This window comes from Prionailurus viverrinus, unplaced genomic scaffold (assembly GCF_022837055.1).
Source record: "Prionailurus viverrinus isolate Anna unplaced genomic scaffold, UM_Priviv_1.0 scaffold_49, whole genome shotgun sequence".
NCBI lineage: Eukaryota > Metazoa > Chordata > Mammalia > Carnivora > Felidae > Prionailurus > Prionailurus viverrinus.
The window spans coordinates 793,064-813,603 of NW_025927612.1; the positions used below are offsets into that span (position 1 = coordinate 793,064).

Genomic DNA, 20,540 nt, shown 5'->3' on the forward strand with positions numbered 1-20,540 from the left:
GCCGGTTTTCGCCCCGCCCCCGAGCCGTGGCTCCGACGCCCAGGACTGGAGGAGAAGGGGCGCCTCGAGGCTGGGCGGTGGCGCCTCGAGAGCGCGCCGGGAGGAGGGGCGGGGCCTTGGCGGGAAAGCCAGGGGCCGCTTCTCTGGCCCGCGCGGTCCTCCCACGTCTCACTGGTCCGGGGAAGGGGCGGGGCCCAGCCGTGGGGCGAGAACGGGGTGGGGCTCGCTGCGCCCGGGCTCCGCCTTCCGCCCCTCCTCCGCCTCCTCCCCTTCCCTCGACTCGCCCCTGGGGAGGGGTAGGGTGGGTGGGGATTCTGGGCGGGTGGCGGAGTCTCTGTCGGCTTCTGCCGGGCTGCGGAGCGGACGGACGCGCCTAGTGCCCCGGGGAGGGGAGCCACCAGGAGTGGAGGTAGAGGAGGAGGTGTAGAGGAAGAGACGCCCTCTCTGCCGGGACGTCCCCCCGCCCCCCGAGGCTCTGACCCCAGGGGCTAGGGGCCTGACAAGTTTCTCCACCTTGGCTGCCTGAGGAGGCCGCTACCCTGGAGGGCCCTGAGCCCACCGCACCAGGGGCCCCAGCACCGCCCCGGTGGTCTAACGCGACAGTTTCAGGGACCACTGCAAGGTTTCCAGTGGCCTAGACCAGGAGCCCGGGGTCAGAGCAACAACCCTTCCGGCCACCTGCCTCGACTTCTGCCTCAGGCACCAGTCCCGGCCCCGTGCATCCAGCCCAGGTGACATGCCGGTACTCTCCACGCCCAGGCCCTCTCGGGTGACCACGCTGAAGCGCACAGCTCTGGTCCTGGCCCTCACCGCCTATGGAGCCCACAAAATCTACCCCCTGGTGCGGCAGTACCTAGCTGCAAGCAGGGGCCCTCAGGTACCGGCAGGGGAGTCCACGCAGGACGTCTCTGGGGCCACGGCGGCCAAGGCCAGCGTGAACAGGGTGTTCTTGCGGCGGCTCTTGGGGCTCCTGCGGCTGCTCTTCCCCAGGACCCTGTGCCGGGAAACGGGGCTGCTGGCACTGCATTCGGCCTCCCTGGTGAGCCGGACTTTCCTGTCCGTGTACGTGGCCCGCCTGGACGGCCGGCTGGCCCGCTGCATCGTGCGCAAGGACCCACGGGCCTTCAGCTGGCAGCTCCTACAGTGGCTCCTCATCGCTCTCCCTGCCACCTTCATCAACAGTGCCATCCGGTACCTCGAGGGCCAGCTGGCCCTGTCTTTCCGCAGCCGTCTAGTGGCCCATGCCTACAGCCTCTACTTCTCCCAGCAGACTTACTACAGAGTCAGCAATATGGACGGGCGCCTTCGCAACCCTGACCAGTCCTTGACGGAGGACGTGGTGGCCTTTGCCGCTTCAGTGGCCCACCTCTACTCCAACCTCACCAAGCCGCTCCTGGACGTCGCCGTGACGGCCTACACTCTGGTTCGAGCGGCCCGCTCCCGTGGGGCCGGCACGGCCTGGCCCTCGGCCATCGCTGGCCTTGTCCTGTTCCTCACAGCCAACGTGCTGCGAGCTTTCTCACCTAAGTTTGGCGAGCTGGTGGCAGAGGAGGCGCGGCGGAAGGGAGAGCTGCGCTACATGCACTCTCGAGTGGTGGCCAACTCAGAGGAGATCGCCTTCTATGGGGGCCACGAGGTGGGGCAGGTTGGGGTGCTGGGCACAGAGGAAAGCTCACAGCTGGGAGGCTAGGGAGCAGGCAGCCATGGACAGCGTGGAAAGCTCGGGTCTGGCTGGGGCTCATGCCAGAGGTGTGGGTAGGTCATAGAAGACGAAGACTGGGGATGACAGGGCCTTGGGCGGCCCAGGCTTAGGCACGGAAATGGAGAAGCAGGAAGGCTGGGCGGGGGCTGCCCACATGCTCCAGGCCACTTCTGCTTCCTCTCCTCGGTGTGGTTGGCCTGGCCTAGGAGCTGTGGATCCTAGCGGTTTCAGATGGTAGAGCTCCCTGCTTGCTCCACTCCTACAGCCAGCCAGGAGGAGGCTCCCGACCCTCCGCCAGCAGGGACTGTGGGACTCTGGCCTGCTGCCTGGCCCCTCCTGGGCCGCCCCCCACCCCACCCCGGGCCCTTTGAAGGCCGGCATCTGGCCAAGCTGGTGGGCCAGGCAGGCTGGCGTTATGGGCATGACTCAGCCCAAGCGGGGGTTAACGAGCAGCACCCAGCGCGGTGGCAGCGCTGGGCACTCGGGGTCAAAGCTTCCCCCTGCCTTAGCCCCCAGGCCGGCCCCGGCTACCTGCTCGGCTGCCTCCCCAGGCCCCAGGCCAGGGATGCCCGGCCCAGGCCGCCACCGCGGCGGCGGGACGCACTTCCTGCCCGCCCGGCGGCCACCCTGCCCCCCCCCCCCCCCATGGCCGCCCTTCCGCCTGGGTCCCAGGCCTGCCGGGAGCCCGGCGCTGGGAAAGGTTACTCGGGGCCAATGTTCCCTTTATCTCGCCTTGGCCCCTCCCCTTCCTCGTGCCTGGGGCTGCAGCTGCCTCCGGCCCTGCTCTCTGCTACTCTGGTTTCAGTTCCCGAGGGCTTCTCCAGGGAGGGGCACAATGGTATCCACCTCCTGAAGGCCTGTGTGTCCTTCCTAAATGAGGTGGGCTCTTGTCCCTGGAGCTTGTCTCATTGGCTGCACGTGGGGCGGAGGCTGTGATTTAAAAAAAAAAAAAAAAAAAAAAAAAAGGGTTTGTCCCTGAACTCTGCAGTGGGGGCAGCCCTGGTGTAGGCCGGGCTCCAGATTAAGAGAAAATGCCTGGTCTGCAGCCACAACCCATCTCTCCCGCACGCTGGGCCGCAGGGCCTTGGCAGGCAGCCACGGCCTTGGGTAAGGCGCTTGGCACATTACCCGCAGCTACATTGTCGGCCCCGGCTGGCACTCCTGCCAGCTCCCAGCACGAGCCTGGATCGCCAGGGTGCTCCCTTCAGGAACCGGGATTGGGCTGGATGCAAAGCCAAGCGATGTGGCAGACATGGATGGTGGGGGCAGGAGAGCCCCGGCGTGTGTCCACAGGCTACGTCTTTAGGCTGGACAGCAGTGTGGGGTGACGAGCCCTCACGGGTGGTGGGTTGGTTGCCTTTGCTGTGCGGGTATGTGGCTCGCCCCAGTCTCACCTGCTGACGCCCCTAGGGATGCTGGCCCAGGTTGGGGCACAGGTGACTGGCCGGCTGGAGGGTAGACATCACAGTATTCTGCTCTCTTTGGGATTTCATTGAGGAGGCCGATCTAGATTTCATTCAGGAGGTGGGAGCCTGTGCACACGCACACGCGTGCACAGACTCTTGCTGGCTTGACAACAAGGTAAACCCCTTAGTAAGTCAAAGCATCATTTATGAGAATCTGGTTCTCTTTTAACGGCTCTGCCAGCATGGTCCAAATTCCCCACCTTTTGCTCCCTCCAAGCTGCGCGAGCTCACGCACATCACTTTGCCACTTTGGGCTGGGGCGTCCTACGGTACAACGGACGTGAGAATACACGTTCGACAGCACGCGATGATTATCAAGTGGAGAGTCGGGTGTGAAGCACTTGGCAAAGGAAATGGTGCCAGGCTGGGCAGCTGTGGTCAGCCGGGGTGGGAGGGCAGGGCTGCGGCACACACCCCTGTACTGAGCCAAGAAATCTGCAACCTAATGGCCACCTGGCTGTGACCGGTTCCTGACACCCCTGGTTCCCCCTCCCTTCCCTCTCCTGCTCTCTTCTACAGACCCTGCACGGTCCCCTTTCCCCAGCAGTCCCCGTCTTGAGGTAGCCGGTGGTGGCCAGTGCAGGAACGGGGAGGGCAGGGCAGGGCTGGTTTGGGAGCCCACCGCCCGGGTTTCTGTAGGAGGACACAGCAGAGGGCCCTTGTCCAGAAGAACCTCGGGCAGGTCGGGGAGGCGGGGCCTCAGTAGGTAGACGCTCTCTAAGCAAGTTCCTCAACACCAAGTACTGCCTTTTACTTTCCTGTGCTGACCTTTGCTTAGTTCAGGGTGGCACTCGCCAGCAGTTGCCCAAAGATGTCCCAAAGCCGCGCAGGGCAAAGAGAGGGGCACGGTAAGTGTCCCAACTAGACAGGTGGAAAGAATGGGCCTCCGAAGGTGGGGGCGGCAAGTCCCTTCTCTTCCTTGCCACTGTACCCCCGTACTATGACATCAAGTGGTCCCAAAGTTTGAAAACCGTCCCCTATAAACGTGACCCAGTTGTAACCCCCAGCCCCTGACCTTGTCATGGCCATCAAATGGCAGGGCATGTATGAGCAGTGCTGGGAGACTTTTTGCCCCCCACGGTGGTCACTGGAAGGCCTCTCTCTCTGTCTCTCTGTCGCCCCTCCCCCACAGGTGGAGCTAGCCCTGTTGCGGCACTCCTACCAGGACCTAGCTTCGCAGATTAACCTCATCCTGCTGGAACGCCTTTGGTACATCATGCTGGAACAGTTCCTCATGAAGTACGTGTGGAGTGCCTCCGGCTTACTCATGGTGGCCGTCCCCATCATCACTGCCACCGGCTACTCCGAGTCAGGTAGGAGCCAGCTCTGGGAGGCTGGGGGGGGGGGGGGGGAGGCAGGGACCCTGTCCTGTCCTCCTGGATCACTGAGTGCTAGGCTTGGAAGGACCAAGAGCTCAGCCGACCCACCCACCCCTTCTGCTAGGGCCGTGAGGCCCACCCGGCATCCTCGATGGCAACCAAGGTCCCATGGCTCCTGGCTGCCTTCTGCTCTGCGTGTGTCTCCGCTTCCCGGCATTTCACGCTCCTGGGTAGCACTCAGCCGAGCCCCTGGGGACTGTGAGTCAGGGACAACGCATGTCCCTTTCTCAGGCCCGTGCTCCCTTGCCCACCTGGCCCTGTCCTCGGCTCACTGCAGCCTGCAAGTGGAGCGGCTTTCTGTGGGCCACCTCAGTGCTCGGGCCTTGGGTTTCCCGTGCCTACAACAACTCTTGTAGGTTGCAGCAGTGGGTGTAGACCTCTGCCCTGTGGTCTGGGGTGGGGGTGGGGGACAGGAAGGCCTCCTTGCTTTTCATCTTAACTACGGGATCATCAGGATTCCCGCTTTGTTCCTCTAACTGCCAGTCTTTTCGTGGTTACCGCGCACGGGAGAAGAGTAGCCCCTCCCCGCCCCCAGCCTTTAGAACATTCTAACTCAGGAAGGGACCAGCCTTGCTGATGTTTGAGGTAGCCCTGTGTCAAGTTTGCTTTCCTGTTGTTTTTATGCTCGGCTATTGCTTTATCGGGTCGATGTGGATTTAAATTCATCCCTGTTTACCGATTTCTACGTCTTCTAAAAGTTCTTTCTGCAAGGCTTTCATCATGGGAGCTTTGAGATTATTTTGTTGTTTCTTTCCCCCAAAGTTTGGTTGGGTGTGGGAGGCGAGGCGGACTGTTATTTTCTCTCAGCCCCTTGAGAATCTTCCATTTTCTCCATTGGAAAATCTATCAGCTTAACCGCCGCTAGAAGCCTGCATTGTCTCTCTGGTTACTTGGAAACTTCCTTCTTTGCCATCTTCCAGGTTCCCTACGAAGTGTTTACCTGTAGGTTTCTGTTTCTCCATACTTGTATGGCCTTTGTATGTTCACATTTTTTGATCATTCTGGAAAATTCTCAGTTGTTATCTTTCCATATGTTGCCTGGTCTCGTTCTTTTACTCTTTCCTTCTGGAACTTCTGCTAGACATGCAGACCTTTGCTCTCCCCCACCTAGCACTGTGCTGAGTCTGGAAGATTTCCTCTGACCTCTGTGCTCGCTCACCCATCACTTCGCTTTTCAGCTGCGTCTGATTTGAAGTTTTTTTAGTATATGTGTTGCCGAAGTGAGCGCTGATTTGAAGTTTTTTAAAATTTCAATGACTTTCTTTTTTTTTTAATAATTTTTTAAGTTTATTTATTGATTTTGAGAGAGAAAGAGAGAGAGAGAGAGCACACGCAGGAGGAGCAGAGAAAGAGACAGAGAGAGAGAGAGAGGGAGAGAAGAGAATCCCAAGCAGGCTTTGCACTGCTTCTCATGAAATACTAGATCATGACCTGAGCTGAATGCTTAACCGACTGAACCACCCAGGCGCCCGTGAGTGACTATTTGTATAAGTTCTATTTGATTCTCTTTCACACAGAAATTTGAAAACAGAAATTTTCCTTTTTTTCTTCTTTCCTTCTTCCTTTCTTTCTTTTAGAGAGAGAGAGAGTACACATAGGCAGGCAGAGATGGGCAGAAAGAGACAGTCTTTTTTTAAATTTTTTAAATGTTTATATCCATTTTGGAGACAGAGACAGAGCATGAGTGGGGGAGGGGCAGAGAGAGAGGGAGACACAGAATCCGAAGCAGGTTCCAGGCTCTGAGCCATCAGCCCAGAGCCCGACGCGGGGCTCGAACCCACGAACTGTGAGATCGTGACCTGAGCCGAAGTCGGACGCTAAACCAACTGAGTCACCCAGGCGCCCCGAGTGAGAGAGAGAGAGAGAGAGAGGGAGAGAGAGAATCTTAAAAGAGGCTCCATGTTCAGCATGGAGCCCAACATGGGGCTCGATCCCACGACCCTGGGATCATTACCCAAGGTGAAATCAAGAAACCGACTGAGCCACCCAGGCGCGCTGAAATTTTTCTTTTCAAATATGAATTCGAAACCGTTTCTAGAAGTGTCCGATTTTCTCGTCTTTTGGACTGCTCCTTTTACGCTCCACGGTCTCTATCCAACTATTTGATTATCTGAATTCTTGGGGCTCTAACTCGTGGTGTATTGTTTCCCCGTGGGCTTTGCAACCAGACTTCCGTGGGAACCCCGAGTGGTCTCACTGGAGGGGTAGTTGTCCAGTGTAGTGTGTGTGTGCTTTTGTTTGGGCCTGCACACCTGGCTAATTGACCATTTGGAGGCCATTTCACGTTAGCTTCTCAGCTCGGGGAGGAGAGGTTTCTGAACTTGGAGGCAGTATTAATTTGAACTGCACACACACAATTACAGATTCTTAGAAGAGACCTTTTGTTCGGTGCACCTAGAGCCCCAGCTGCACAGAAGAAGCTTCCCTGTCTTCTCCCATCTCTGGAGATTTCACAGGAGTACCTGGCTGCTGGCCCCTCTTTGTGCTCCTGGGAATTTCTCTTGTTTTCCTTGGAGCACAGCTCTGCTTTAAAAGGTGTAATGCTGGGGCTCCTAAGTGGTTCAGTCGGTTAAGCATCCGACTCTTTTTTTTTTTTTTAACATTTATTTATTATTGAGAGACAGAGCGTGAACAGGGGAGGGGCAGAGAGAGACACACACACACAGAATCGGAAGCAGGCTCCAGGCTCCGAGCTGTCAGCACAGAGCCCGACGAGGGGCTCGAACTCACAAACCGCGAGATCGTGACCTGAGCCGAAGTCGGACACCCAACCGACCGAGCCACCCAGGTGCCCTGAGCGTCCAACTCTTGATTTCAGCTCAGGTCATGATCCCGGGGTCATGGGATCGAGCCCCACGTTGGGCTCCATGCTGAGCATGGGGCCTGCTTAGGATTCTCTCTCTCTCTCTGCCCTTCTCCCCTGCTCACACTCGCTCTCACTCTCTCTCTCTAAAAAATGAATGAATGAATGAAATAGTTCTACTTTGGGGTGCCTGACTGGCTCAGTCAGTAGAGCATGCAACTCTCGATCTCAGGGTCATGAGTTCAAGCCCCACAATGGGCATGGAGCCTACTTAAAATAAAGCTTTTTTTTTTTAATGTAAATAAATAAAATAAAAGGTGTCGTATTTTGGAGCACCTGGCTGGCTCACTTGGTGGCGTATGCGACTCTTGATTTTGGGGTTGTGTATTGGAGCCCCACGTTGGGTGTGAGTAGAGCTTACTTAAAAAAATAAATAAAATGTGGGTGCCGGGGTGGCTTAGTCGGTCAAGTGTCCAACTCTTGATTTTGGCTGAGGTCACGATCTGACAGTGGGCTCTGCACTGGGTGCGGAGCCTGCTTGAGATTCTCTCTCCCTCTCCCTCTGCCCCTCCCCCCACTTGCGTTTTCTCTCTCGCTCAAAAAAAGAAATAAAATACATTATAAAATTTCTGAACGTAAAAGGTGTCATGTGTTATGCAGTTCCATAGTAAGAGAATTTTCAGTTATATGTAAAGAGAGGGAGGGGAGCCTGCGTGGCTCAGTCGGTTAAGTGACTGGCTCTTCATTTGAGCTCAGGTCATGATCTTGAGGTTCATGAGTTCAAGGCCCACATCGGGCTCCGAGCTGACAGTGCGGAGCCTGCTTGAGATTCTCTCTCTCTCTCCCTCTCTCTCTGCCCTTCCTGTGCACGCTTGCGTTCTCTCTCAAAATAAGTAAAATAAACTTTAAAAATTTTTTAAAGAGAGAGAGAGAGGCTGACTTGTTTCAGAACCAGAAGCCTCTCTGATTCTCTCCCTATTTGTGTCTCTGCCTTGGGGCTTCTGAACCCTCCACTGTCTATCCCCCTCTGGGTAACCCCCAAGAGGAAGGATCTATTGGAGGGGGGTTACTGCTTCCTGCCGCAAAGGCCATACGGAAAGGGCGGCCTTGATTCAGACACAGGTGCCAGACCCGGTCAGCACCCCTGGCCTGGAGCACGGGGACCCACCCACGAGGTGACCTGTGGTTTCCGTGAAGAAGCGCCTGCAGCTACTTTCCTCTATAGCTGGCCGTGGGGCCTGTCTGGTCCCGGGGCTTCTCCCTCCTGTGAAAGCCTAGGACTTTTTGGAGCCCCTGCTACACCAGGCTTTGTGAGCAATTCAAAGAAGCGTGAGCTCTTGTCCCTGGCCTCACGGCACCTGTGAAAACAAAATACTCCTGCCCCCCTGTTCCCTCTACTTCTGACTCACAGCCCCCTTGTTATTCCTCTGAAGCAACGCTTGTGCCTCAGGGCCTTTGCAGGTGACTGCTCTAATGTGCTTCCCTCTGATGACAGCACCCACCCCCCCCCACCGTCCTCTTCCCCTTCCCCGCCTCACTGCTGTCCTGACACTGAACACCCTGTCTACTCTACTTCTCTATTTGCTTCATTGTCACTCTGCCACTTTAGGCTGTGTGCTCAATGGGGGCAGGGGTTTTTGTCCGTTTTGTCCTTGCTGCGTCCCCAGTCCCCGGTGGCTAAGTGAGGGCTCTAGGTGCTTCGAGGAGGCTGAGAGCACTGGGGACCAGTGGGAGGAGACAGATACTTCCCAATTGTCAAGTAGGGAAAATTTGGATACCTTTGCCCTTCTGGCCTGGAGCTGCAAGCCTGGAGGGCCCAGAGGAGGAGTGGCCTTGCTGTGAACAGCAGCCTGTGTTCAGCTCCAGGGCCCTGGCCTTAGCTGCCTGAGTCTCTGCAGTAACCTATGGAGAGGTCGGTTAGTTCTGTCTCCAAGGAGGTGCCAGCTGTTGCCAGGATGCCCCCGGCAGCTGCACACCATTTCCCTGTGTGTGCGGTCACTGCCCAGCTCTCGGGACCTGTGAGGAGGAAGGCTTATGGCCCCCCTGCCTGTTGGGGGCTATGTCCCCCCGGGCACGATGGGAAGGTAGGCCCGGGACCATACGCTATCAGGATTAACAGTCCCATCCCCTGGATTCCTGGGCCAGGCCCAAGAAAAGGCAACGCAAGGCTCTCGGGCCATCCATCCCATCCATTTTCCACCGTGTGCTGTTCTGGAGGCCGTCTGTCCTGAACCCGCCTCCCGCCCCTTCCCACCCCACCCCCGCCCATCATAACCCTAGAGTCCCTGGGCTCTTTACAGAATCTTCCTTCCCACTGCTTCAGCCCGGGAGCCTCTGCTTCCCCTGGATACCCCCAGCGGGCACTGTTCACTCTCCCACACCCCAGGACCCTCAGACTCGGCCTCCCCCCTTGCTCCCCATCACCATTTCCAGAGCATTCCTTGTGTAAAAGCCCTGCCCCCCTGAGAGCTCTAAGGATCAAGGGAGTCAAGTCCTCTGACAGGAGAGGACCAAAGTGCACAACCGTGGGCTCTAGACTGAAACAGACAAGCAAGTCAAGACAGAAACGGGCTCCTGGGGAGAAACAGAGGCATCAAGGATGGCCATGCTCACGGAGGCCAAAGAATGCAGCCTCGAGGGGAGAGATGAGGGAGAGATGGGGGGTGGTGATGGAGGTCCAAAAGGGACGCTCGTGTTGGAGAGGCCCCGGGGTACACAGCTCTGGGCGTGAGATGATGAGGTGCAGGTGTGGCCCTGAGAGGAGCTGCTGCCATCAGCGCGGGACACGGAAGGAGGGCAGTTTCGGGGGAAGGAGCAGACTGTGCCAGAGAAGAAGGCCAAATGCCTCGTGGCTCATTTTCTCGCCCCCGTTATTGAGATGTAATTAACATACCATACAATTCAGCCTTTTAAAGGGTACAATTCAGCGGTTTTTAATATATTTGCAAAATGGTGCAACCGTCGCCACTGTCTAAGTCCAAAACGTTGTCATCGCCCCAGAAAGAAACCCTGGACTCCCCATCCCTCCCCCCGCCCAGCCCCTGGCACCTACACCTCTTTCTGTTCCCGTAGATGTGCCTCTGGGGGACATTTCTCATAAACAGAATCATTCAGCATGTGGCCTTTTGTGTCTGGCCTCTTTCACCCAGCATAGCACTTTCGAGGTTCAGCCACATTGTGGGATGAGTCAGTGCCTCACTGCCTTTCGTGACTGAATAATATTCATATGCATACGTACGTACGTACGTACATACACCGCAGTTTCTTTCCTACCCCTCCGCTGATGGACGTTTGGGTTGTTTGCACCCTTTGGTGATTGTGAATAACGTTGCCGCGATCATTTGTATACAGGTTTCCGTGTGAATGGATACTTTTGTTTCTCCTGGATACATGCCCAGGCATGGGATTGCTGAGTTTCCGGTAACTCTAGGTTGAACTTTTTGAGGAAGCGCCGAACTGTCTTCCAGGCCGGGCCATTTTACAGCCCTCACAGCGGTGTGTGAGCCCATCTTTTCTCTTCCTCACCAACACCTGTTATCATTTCTTTCTAATTCTAGCCGTCCTGGGGCATGTGAAGTGGTATCTCACTGTGGTTTTTTTTTTGTTTTTTTTTTAGTTTATTTATTTTTGACAGAGACAGAGACAGCGTGAGCGGGGGAGGAGCAGAGAGAGGGGAAAGGAGGGAGAATCCCAAGCAGGCCCCACGCTGTCAGCACGGAGCCCAATGCAGGGCCCGAACCCACAAACCCGTGAGATCATGACTTCAGCCGAAACCAAGACGAAGCCAGCCAGGCGCCCTTAGCTGTGCTTTTGATTTCTAATTCTCTGGCGACTAATCGCGTTGAGCGTCTTTTCACATGCTTATTGGCCGTTTGTAGATCTAAGAAATACAGTAGGAATGCCAATTCAGATCTTTTGCCCATTGTCTAACTGGGTTCTCTTTGTTTTTGAATTTAAAAAGTCCTTTGCAGGGGCGCCTGGGTGGCTCAGTCGGTTAAGCATCCGACTTCGGCTCAGGTCACGATCTCACAGTCCTTGGGTTCGAGCCCCGCGTCGGGCTCTGTGCTGACAGCTCAGAGCCCAGAGCCTGCTTCGGATTCTGTGTCTCCCTCTTTCTCTGCCCCTCCCCTGCTCACACTCTGTCTCTCTCAAAAATAAATAAAACATTAAAAAATACATTAAAAAAAAGAAAAAGTTCTTTACATATTCTGGATATGAGACCCTTATCAGATACGTGATTTGTAAATATGTTCTCTCAGTCTATAGGTCGTCTCTGCACTTTTTTTGTTTTCTTTCAGTGCCCAAAAGGTTTTAATTTTGATGAAGCTCATTTATCTGTTTTCCTTTTGTTGTCTGTATTTTTGGTGTCATATTTAAGGAGCCAGACCTAATCCCAGGTCACAAAGACTTAACGCCTGCTTTCTCCTGAGAGTTTTACAGTCTCAGCACGTACGTGCAGGCCAGTGCTCCACTTTGAGTTAGTTTTTGTGTGTGGTGCAAAGCAGGGGTCATTCTCTGGCGAGTGGGTACCCACCTGTCCCGCACCGTCTGCCAGGGAGACTTGTCTTTCCCCTAGTGTGTCAGTTTTGATTCTCCACTGTCCCCTCCCTTCTTCCCACTGTACTCCATAGACTCAGAGGCAGTGAAGAAGGCCGCCTTGGAGATGCGGGAAGGGGAGCTCGTGAGCGAACGCACAGAAGCCTTCACCATTGCCCGCAACCTCCTCACCGCTGCCGCGGATGCCATCGAGCGAATCATGTCGTCCTACAAGGAGGTACCCCCCCATCCCAGCCGCGCGCCCCTCTCCGCTGTGCCGCCCACCCTACCCCCCAGCCGGCAGGGTCTGAGCCAGCGTCACCCTCCCCACAGGTGACAGAGCTGGCCGGCTACACGGCCCGAGTACACGAGATGTTCCAGGTATTCGAAGATGTCCAACACTGCCGTTTCAAGAGGCCTGGCGAGCTGGAGAGCACTCAGGCAGGAGCCGGGGCTGTGGCGCGCTCTGGTGTCCGTGTAGAGGGGCCCCTGCAGATCCGAGGTAAGGGCACCCTCCCCGCAGACACCCCCCCCCCCCACCCAGAGGGCAGCATCTTCGAGCTGCGCCCCAGGGAGGGACTTCCCCCGGACTGCTGTGCCCCCCCCCCCCCCGCAGCCTTCTTTCCCAGAGCAGTAACCACTGGCCAACCCCTCACTTGCCGGCTCCTTCCCAGTGCCCTGGCTGAGATTTCTGTTATTTCTCTTTGCAAAAGAGGGGGACGCGGTCCCCGAGTAGAGGGGACCACTCCCCCGTGTGGGCAGCAAGAGAAAGTTCAAGACTACAGCAGAGGCCACGATGCTGTGGAAGAGGGGACCAAGTGTTGAAGCCGCCATTAAAATGGTAGCAAGAGCAGAGGCTTTTACGGAACAAGGCTGGACTCCGTGCCCCAGGTTCCAGAAGCCACAGAACTGACTTCGCCCCTCCCCTGCCCAGAGCTCGGCACCAGACACTGGTTGGGGGTGGACTTCCGGAAGACCCAGCATATTCCCAAGGGGGCCCCGGACCACACACTGGCATGCTGTGAGCGGGTTGGGGGGCACATGGAATCCACCAGAAGTCAGAGGGAGTGCTACTGCTCTCTCCATTCCTTCGTTGCATTCTCTCTCCAGGCCAAGTGGTAGATGTGGAACAGGGAATTATTTGTGAGAACATCCCCATCATCACGCCCACGGGAGAGGTGGTGGTGTCCAGCCTCAACATCAGGGTAAGTCACGTGGGGGACAGGTGGGGGGATGCCTGGCCCAGAAGTGTGGGCTGGGCTGGGCTGAGCTACCCTGGGCCTGGCCTTCTGCATCTATGAGCCCCCAGTCCTTGGTGTCTGGCCTGCCGGGCCTGCATATGTTGTCAGTCCCTGGATGTACTTAGCAGGCGGGCTAAGGTCAAGTTGAGAGGCCAGCGTGTCCCTGACTATTGGCTCTGACGCAGTGGAGTCAGAGCTCATCAAAGCGACTAGCGACTATCAGGAGTGGCCGAGGGTCACCCGAGGGCTCCTGGCCCCATCCTTGCCACCCTCCCCGGCTCCATCCCTGAGAAGCCTGGGACTTGGGGACTCTGGCTCAAGTCCAACTATGGTAGAATAGATTGCTCCAGTGACCTGGGCTTGGGGTCCCCCCATCTGCTTCGAGAAGCCCCCAGTGCAGGTGTGTGTGGACTTCAGCCTGGCCCGCTGGGAGGGCTCTCAGCCACTTCAGAGGCTATCTGGTGGCCAACATCCACCAGTCACCTTATCCCTAGCCAGAGCTTTGGACAGGGTCAGGGAATGATAGGATGAAGGAGAGACCTGTTGGCAGGGGTGGGGGCAGGGGGTCAGGGTGAGAAGTGAGAGGGAGTCATTCATTCATTCATTTTTTCATTCGTTCAACCAATATTCCCTAAGCCCTGGGCTGGGCACTGGGAACTAGAGGTAAATTGGAGGGGCCCTGCCCTCTGGGAGGCCCCACTCTGGGGCCCCAAAAGTATTACAAAGTTAGCTGCCCAGGATCCCGTGCGGGCCACAGTAAGGGTAGTCCCATCCCTGTGGTGCACGGAGGTCACCTGAAGCTTCACCCAGGAGCTTCGGGACAGGTGGGCTGCATGATGAAGGCCTCCCCCTAGGGCAGGCAGAAAGAAGGCCATGAAGTGGCAGGAGCACAGAACTAAGGGACCTCGGGGCCGGGTCCCATAGAGGCCTCGTGCACCTGGCCGCAGAGCCGGATCGGCAGGAGCCATGGCCGGGCCGGGGGTAAGTGAGAAGAGGCAAGTGCCTGGGGCTCCTTTCCTTGGCCTGCCGGGAGGGCCCTGAGAGCCAGTTGGAGGCGGGCACATTTCGTCACCCCAGGCAGCACAGGATCGTGGTGTGATCCCCATCGCCCCTGCCTGTGGTCACTCTTGCGGCATGGCAGGAAGCCACCGATGATTGGTTTGCCCAAGGCAAACGATTTCCAGGCAGGCCCAGTGACAGCCACGTAGGCCAAGACTGGGGGCCCTGGCGAGCCAGGGCGCAGCTGGTTAGCATGGCCAGGCGAGAAGGGGTGACCGTGGCGGGGGCGGGGGGAGAAGAGCAGGGGTGGGTGGCTAAGCAGAAGCTGGGCTCCGGGACTAGAAGACGTTGGGGAAGAGAAGGAAGCGGTTCCCAGTCGTGATCGCCCAGGCGCAGAAGTGGGACAGGGGCAGGGAAGGGGACCAGAGAGGCAGCCTGGCGCTGGCTGGGGGCCGGGCCGGGCCTGCTGGACTGCTGGGTGCACATTGATGGGCCCAGGCCCCGCTAGAGAGACTTTATAGTGTAACAGAGGACCACAGAGTGAGGGGCTCAAACTACAGGAGTGGATTCTGGAGGCCGGAAGTCCAGATCAGGGTGTCTGGTAGGTGAGGGAGAGTCTGTCTATCCCAGGCCATCGGCGGTGTTCCCGGCCTTGGCTTCACGTCAAACTGTGCCTTCATCTTGACGTGGTGTTCTTCCTGTGTGCACGTCTCTGCGTCCGAATGTCCCCGTGTGATAAGGATACCAGTCACATGGGATGAGGGGCCCACCCCACTCCAGGATGACCTCATCTAAATTTAATTAATTATATTTGCAAAGACTCTGTTTCCAAATAAGGTCACATTCTGAGTGAGGTCTTGGGGGGTAGGACTCCAACATGTGCATTTGGAGGGACCCCGCTCAACCCACAACGCTGGCGCACCCAGGCCACCTAGGGACTTACATGGGTCAGCAGGAGAGCGGTGCCACCATCAGTCATGCTCTGAGAGAGTGGAAGTTAACGTGGCCTTGGGCGGGAGGTGGGGGGGTTGTAGGTTGGGAGCTGTGCCCGGGTGCCCTGGCTTCATGCCCCGTACTCTCCCCTGCCTCCCGAGGACGGTGGTCTCCCTGCCATTTGACCCCCTCTTTCCTGCACACGCAACCCCAGGCTACCCCCCCCCCAGCCCGCAGCAGGCGTTTCTATAAGACCAGCAGGCATCATGGAATCGGGTGACTGGGGAGCCTGAGGCCTTGACACTGAGGCCAGGGGTCACAGAGGCATCTTCCCAGCACCCTAGGACCCGCAGGGACAGTGAGAGGGCCACGGAGGCAGGAGGACTGGCCAGGCATGAGGAACAGAGTTGGGAGTTTGTACCGTCCACCTAGAACTCGAAGGAAACTGCTTTTCCCAGGACAGTCCCTCACAGGAAAGCGAGGGACAGCGACGCTACTAGGACAGCGAGCACACGGGGACTCCTAGCGAGGCGGGACGGCATGGCAGAGAGGGCGACGTGGACTTTCTGAGGCCTTCCTCATGCTGGCCCCATGCTCTCCGGCACATGAAAGGAGCTTAGGGGACAGGCCGGGACCCAAAACAGGCATCGGGTTAGGGCTCTGGGCGCTGGACCTCATGCCTCGGGCCCTTGGCTGGGGGAGCCCCTGAGTGTGGGCCACGGTCAGAGGAGGGAGGGCCCCCGCGGCCCTGCCTCTGCCGGGGCCCCACACCGCGCCGCTGCCCCCACAGGTGGAAGAAGGCATGCACCTGCTCATCACGGGCCCCAACGGCTGCGGCAAGAGTTCTCTGTTCCGGATCCTCGGCGGGCTGTGGCCCGCATACGGCGGCGTGCTGTACAAGCCCCCGCCCCAGCGCATGTTCTACATCCCTCAGAGGTGAGGGGGAAGGGGGCCCGGCGCCCAGCTCTGCCCCTGCGCCCCCCTCCTGTGGGACCCACCGCCCAGGAGCCAGCAGAGCTTGGGGCATCGGGAGAGGATGGCAACATTCTGCGCCGGAGTCCAAGGGCCACAGCACCTCCACCCACTGCCCCGCCCTCGCCTGCCCGCCGGGCGACTCCACCGCACGTGACTGTGTGCGCACAGAAGGGGGGGGACCGTGTGTCTGTGTGCGAGTGGGTGTGTGTCTGGGCACGTGTGTGAGCACGCACTTATGCACGCAGGGGGACTGTGCACAGCGCGTGGTGCGCGTGCATGGGGGGGGGGGGCACGGTGTGAGCACTGCCAGGATCACTTTGTGGAAGGGCCTGTGGGCTTTGAGTCAGCCCCGAGTCCAGCAGCCAGCGCCCTTGACAGGCCGTCGGTGGAGGTGGGGGCAGAGCCCACTCTGGCACAGGCTGTTGGGGGGGGGAGGGGGTGACAGGACCTACTAGGGCACAGGCCGTCAGTGGGAGGGGGCGGGGAACACGGTCAACCCTGCCCTTAGCGGACGTGAAGCTTCCCCGCAGGCCCTACATGTCCGTGGGCTCCTTGCGAGACCAGGTGATCTACCCAGACTCTGTGGAAGACATGCGAAGGAAAGGCTATTCGGAGCAGCACCTGGAGGCCATTCTGGACATCGTGCACCTGAACCACATACTGCAGCGGGAAGGGGGTAAGGGAGGGGGTGGCCCGTCCCACCTATCAGCGCCAGGGAGTGAGCCACTTATCAATTGCCCTTTGGCCCCAGACTGTCAACCGGTTGCCACCCCCACCCCTGCCTCCCTCTCGCCCCTGAGGAATACAGATAGTCCCTGCATCCGGGAGTCCAAAGTGCTAGCGCCCTGGAACGCCCCAGCTGGTGGGCGGAAGTCATGAGGCAAGGGCAACCAGGCACAGTGGGAAGCGTGCGATGGGGGTGCTCACTTTTGGCCCGGATCACCTTGTTCAGGCTGTCGGGCTCAGGGGCAGGGAGGCTCCTGTGGGCCAGGCAGGGAACCCAGGCTTTCCCTGACAGTGAAGGAAGCCTTTGGAAAGCTCGAGGCAGGGAAGTGACAGGTCTAGCGAGAGGACAGAGCACGGGTGGAACGTGTGCCCAGGGTGTCCGTGCAGAGCGCCTCTAGCACAGGGAGCAGGACACAGCCAGAGGGGACGCTTGCGTTTCCGTCTTGAGCCTGGGAGGCGCCATCCCCTGGGAAGGAGACGGCAGGAGTGGAGGGACAAGCTGGTAGCCCAGGGCTGCGGAGCTGCTGGAGGAAAGGGAGGTGGGGCTGGGCTCAATTTTCTTCCTGAAATCTGAGAGCCTGGGCTGCGCTTCCTGCCTCGTCACTTGGGGACAGCTTGGCTGTAAGCAGTGACCTCACCTCTCGAGACTCTTCCCCTGCAAAAGGGGACAGCTCCCTTAGCACCAGCCTGACACAAAATCCGTCTTGTAAGGACTCATAGCAGGTGTTCAGGGCACAGCAGATGATTCATGAGGCTTCTTCCCAGATGTCGTCGCCTGTGTCACAAAGAGGGCTGGAGGTGGTGGATTTGGGGGGGCGGCTCCTCCTGGGCCTACCCTGGTGGCTGTGGTCCCCCCAGGCTTCATCCCCGGCTTCCCTGTGTCCTGGTCAGCCCTCTTCTGTTCCAGCGGCCCCGCGCCGGGGGTGCACCCCTCCTCCTGTCTTCTCTGGCACCCCTGAGTGCGCTGGGCCCCTGAGGCCTGCCGTCACAACCTATTAGCACTGAGTTCAGCTGTGAGCAGCAGAACCCCCTTCCCCGAACGAACGTCAGCAAGATCGTTCACAAGTTTACCTTACCGTGACATAACAGTCCTGAGGAAAGCAGGCCACCACCGATGGAGGCAGCCCTGCGCTGTGAAAGGTCCCTCAGGTCGCTCAGCTATGTTAGCCTCCGCCACTGAAGCCACCTCGTGGTCCAGAGATGGCTGCTCCGGCTACCACATAACATCCCAGGCCGTGGCTTGGAGAAGAGGGGGAAGGGCCAAGGGCACATGCCATGTGTCTTTTAAAGAAAGTTCCAGAAGCTGCCACATGTGTAACACACTTACACGCGTCGGCCAGAAATCAGTCACCCGGTCGCCCCTCACCTCCGGGCAAGCTACGGCCTCAAGGCAAGGTATGGAGTAGAGGCTTTCTTGTGGCTGGGCGTGTGCCCTGACAAAACTTCGAGTCCCGAGGGAGGACCGAGTGGAGGTAGTTGCTTCTGCTCAGACTCGCTAAGGCACTGGCGACAGGCAGTGACAAACACCCAGTCCCCGTGGGTGAGGACCCTTCAGGAGACGCTGCTGCAGTCATCTGTGGGGCTGTGCCACGACCGTCTGCACAATTCTGATCACGTCTTTTTGGGCTATTAAAGTCTTACCTCCAGGTAGGTAAGTAGGCAGGACACACGTACCCAGTGGCCAGCCTTCTCCAAAGTCAAACGTGCCACCGTATTCCACTCTCACTAGCCTCTCCAGCCCCTCCCACGTCCCCCGGGGCCGGGCCCCTGCTGATGCCCAGCCCTTGCTGAATCCAACAGAACCCCCTTGTGCCCCGCCCAGGTTGGGAAGCCGTGTGTGACTGGAAGGATGTGCTGTCGGGGGGTGAGAAGCAGAGAATTGGGATGGCGCGCATGTTCTACCACAGGTGAGCTGGGCTGTCCGCGGCGCTCGGGCTCCCTCCCGCACCGAGCCAGCGGCAGAGCCGAAAGGGCAGCCTGGGTGATCCCAGCGCGCTGGGTGGGACAGCCAGGTGCCCCGGGACCATTCGGAGGCCTCACCCCGGGCTCGGATTGGCCCCCAAAAGCAGAATCGGGGTTTGCACTGGGGCGGGGGGTGGGGGGCAGGCCAAGGCTTCTGCAAAGGAGGATCCACAGCCTAGCACGTTGGGCCCTGTCCCCAGGCCCAAGTATGCTCTCCTGGATGAATGCACCAGCGCCGTGAGCATCGATGTGGAAGGCAAGATCTTCCAGGCGGCCAAGGACGCTGGCATTGCGCTGCTCTCCATCACCCACCGGCCCTCCCTGTGGTAGGTGCCCTTCCTTCCCTCCTGCATTCGGCACCCCCGGGGACATGGCAGTGGGGGGGGAGGAGGGTGCCAAGTGTCTCCTGCCGAACAGCCTCTGCCCCTCCGTCCCCGTCCCTCTCCCGGCCTAGGAAGTACCACACGCACTTGCTGCAGTTTGATGGGGAGGGTGGCTGGAAGTTCGAGAAGCTAGACTCCGCCGCTCGCCTGAGCCTGACTGAGGAGAAGCAGCGACTTGAGCAGCAGCTGGCCGGCATTCCCAAGATGCAGCGGCGCCTCCAGGAGCTCTGCCAGATCCTGGGCCAGGGCTCTGGGGTCCTCCAGGGTGCCGCCTCTCCCTGAGCCCCAGGACCACGTGGAGGAAACAGCAGCACCCAGCCGCTCACCCCTCCAGCCAGCCCTGCCGCAGGCCCACCCCGCATGCCTTTCCCTCCCGGGCCTCCTGGCCGCCAGCGAAAGCACGCACCTGTCCCTGCGCCCCCTGCCCCGGGCCGGGCGGGTGGTCCTTTCTTCTCTTCCAGGAGGGGGTGGGGGTGGAGGTGACACCCCCAGCTCGCACTGCCGGCCAGACTGTGCAGAGCCTGGCATTTGTGGGGCCCTGCCCTCCTGACACCGTGGTCCCCCTTATTCCCTCCTCTTCAGTCCCTCGGAGACCCCACGAGGTCCCCCCGGATGGCCCACCGAGGCTCCCATCTCACGGGATGCCCTTCCTGCCATAGGAACGGGCGAATGGGGCCCACAGCCAGAAGGGGCCCCCAGTGTGAACCCCTTCTCCCCACCAGTCGTTTCCAGGAGCCCTTGGGAGGAAGCGCACGGTATTTCTTAGCAAGCGATGACAAGAATGTGGTCCCTGTCCTCCTCGGCCCCTCGCCTTCTTTCCTTCTACAAGCTAATTTATTGGATCCCTGTTTGTAGCCGTCTCGATTGCCAACATGGGCACCCTGCCAGCAGCGCAGGCAGCCCGGGCCACGGTCCTTCCGCAGGTGGCCTAGCCATTGAGCCAGCCCCCAGAGGCCCTGTGCCCCACCAGCCCACACTGCCGGCCACCTCCGGGGGGGTGGGGGTTGCAGACCAACTGAATGGGGGATGACTGCTGGGGCTGCCGGGCATGAGGGCACCTCTGTGCCCAGCTCAGTGCCAAAGAGGGGTCAGCCAGGGGAGCTGTCTCTGCAAAGCCAGCACCCACCCAAGAGGGAGACCCCACCACAGCCACCACCGCATGTGCCTTTCCAGGCCCTCAGCCCTCTGGCCGGGGAGCCTCCCTCAATCCCTCAGTAAAAACCTCCCACAGAAAGTGCAGTGGTGTCGCCTAGCCTCTTTGTGTGGCAGGGCTTGGGGGAGAGGCGGAGCGGGCATCAGGTCGCCTGGGCTCGAAGAATAAACTTGACCCCCACCCAAACGCACAGCTTGGCGTAGTCTCCTGGGGACATGGCCGAGGAGGGAGATTTAGCAACATCTCCCAGACATACTGACTGAGCGCCAACCGGAGTGCGGT

The 20,540-nt window shown here is 58.9% G+C and overlaps 1 protein-coding gene across 2 annotated transcripts; it reads left to right on the plus strand.

The window, feature by feature from the left end:
* The first annotated feature begins 331 nt into the window (after positions 1 to 331).
* ABCD1 (ATP binding cassette subfamily D member 1) lies at positions 332 to 20,339 on the plus strand. 2 transcript variants are annotated; one of them, XM_047847474.1, is made up of 10 exons: positions 332 to 1,636; positions 4,301 to 4,481; positions 11,982 to 12,124; positions 12,220 to 12,388; positions 12,997 to 13,091; positions 15,850 to 15,995; positions 16,565 to 16,710; positions 18,583 to 18,667; positions 18,923 to 19,048; positions 19,177 to 20,339. In XM_047847474.1, the coding sequence occupies exons 1-10, from the start codon at positions 737 to 739 to the stop codon at positions 19,385 to 19,387; spliced, it is 2,202 nt and encodes a 733-aa protein (XP_047703430.1). In that variant the 5' UTR covers positions 332 to 736; the 3' UTR covers positions 19,388 to 20,339. The 2 variants fall into 2 exon arrangements, 1 of the variants encoding a protein (XP_047703430.1); XR_007149744.1 differs by lacking the exon at positions 19,177 to 20,339 and having other exon boundaries at positions 16,565 to 18,407; positions 18,923 to 18,949.
* Positions 20,340 to 20,540: the final 201 nt, after the last annotated feature.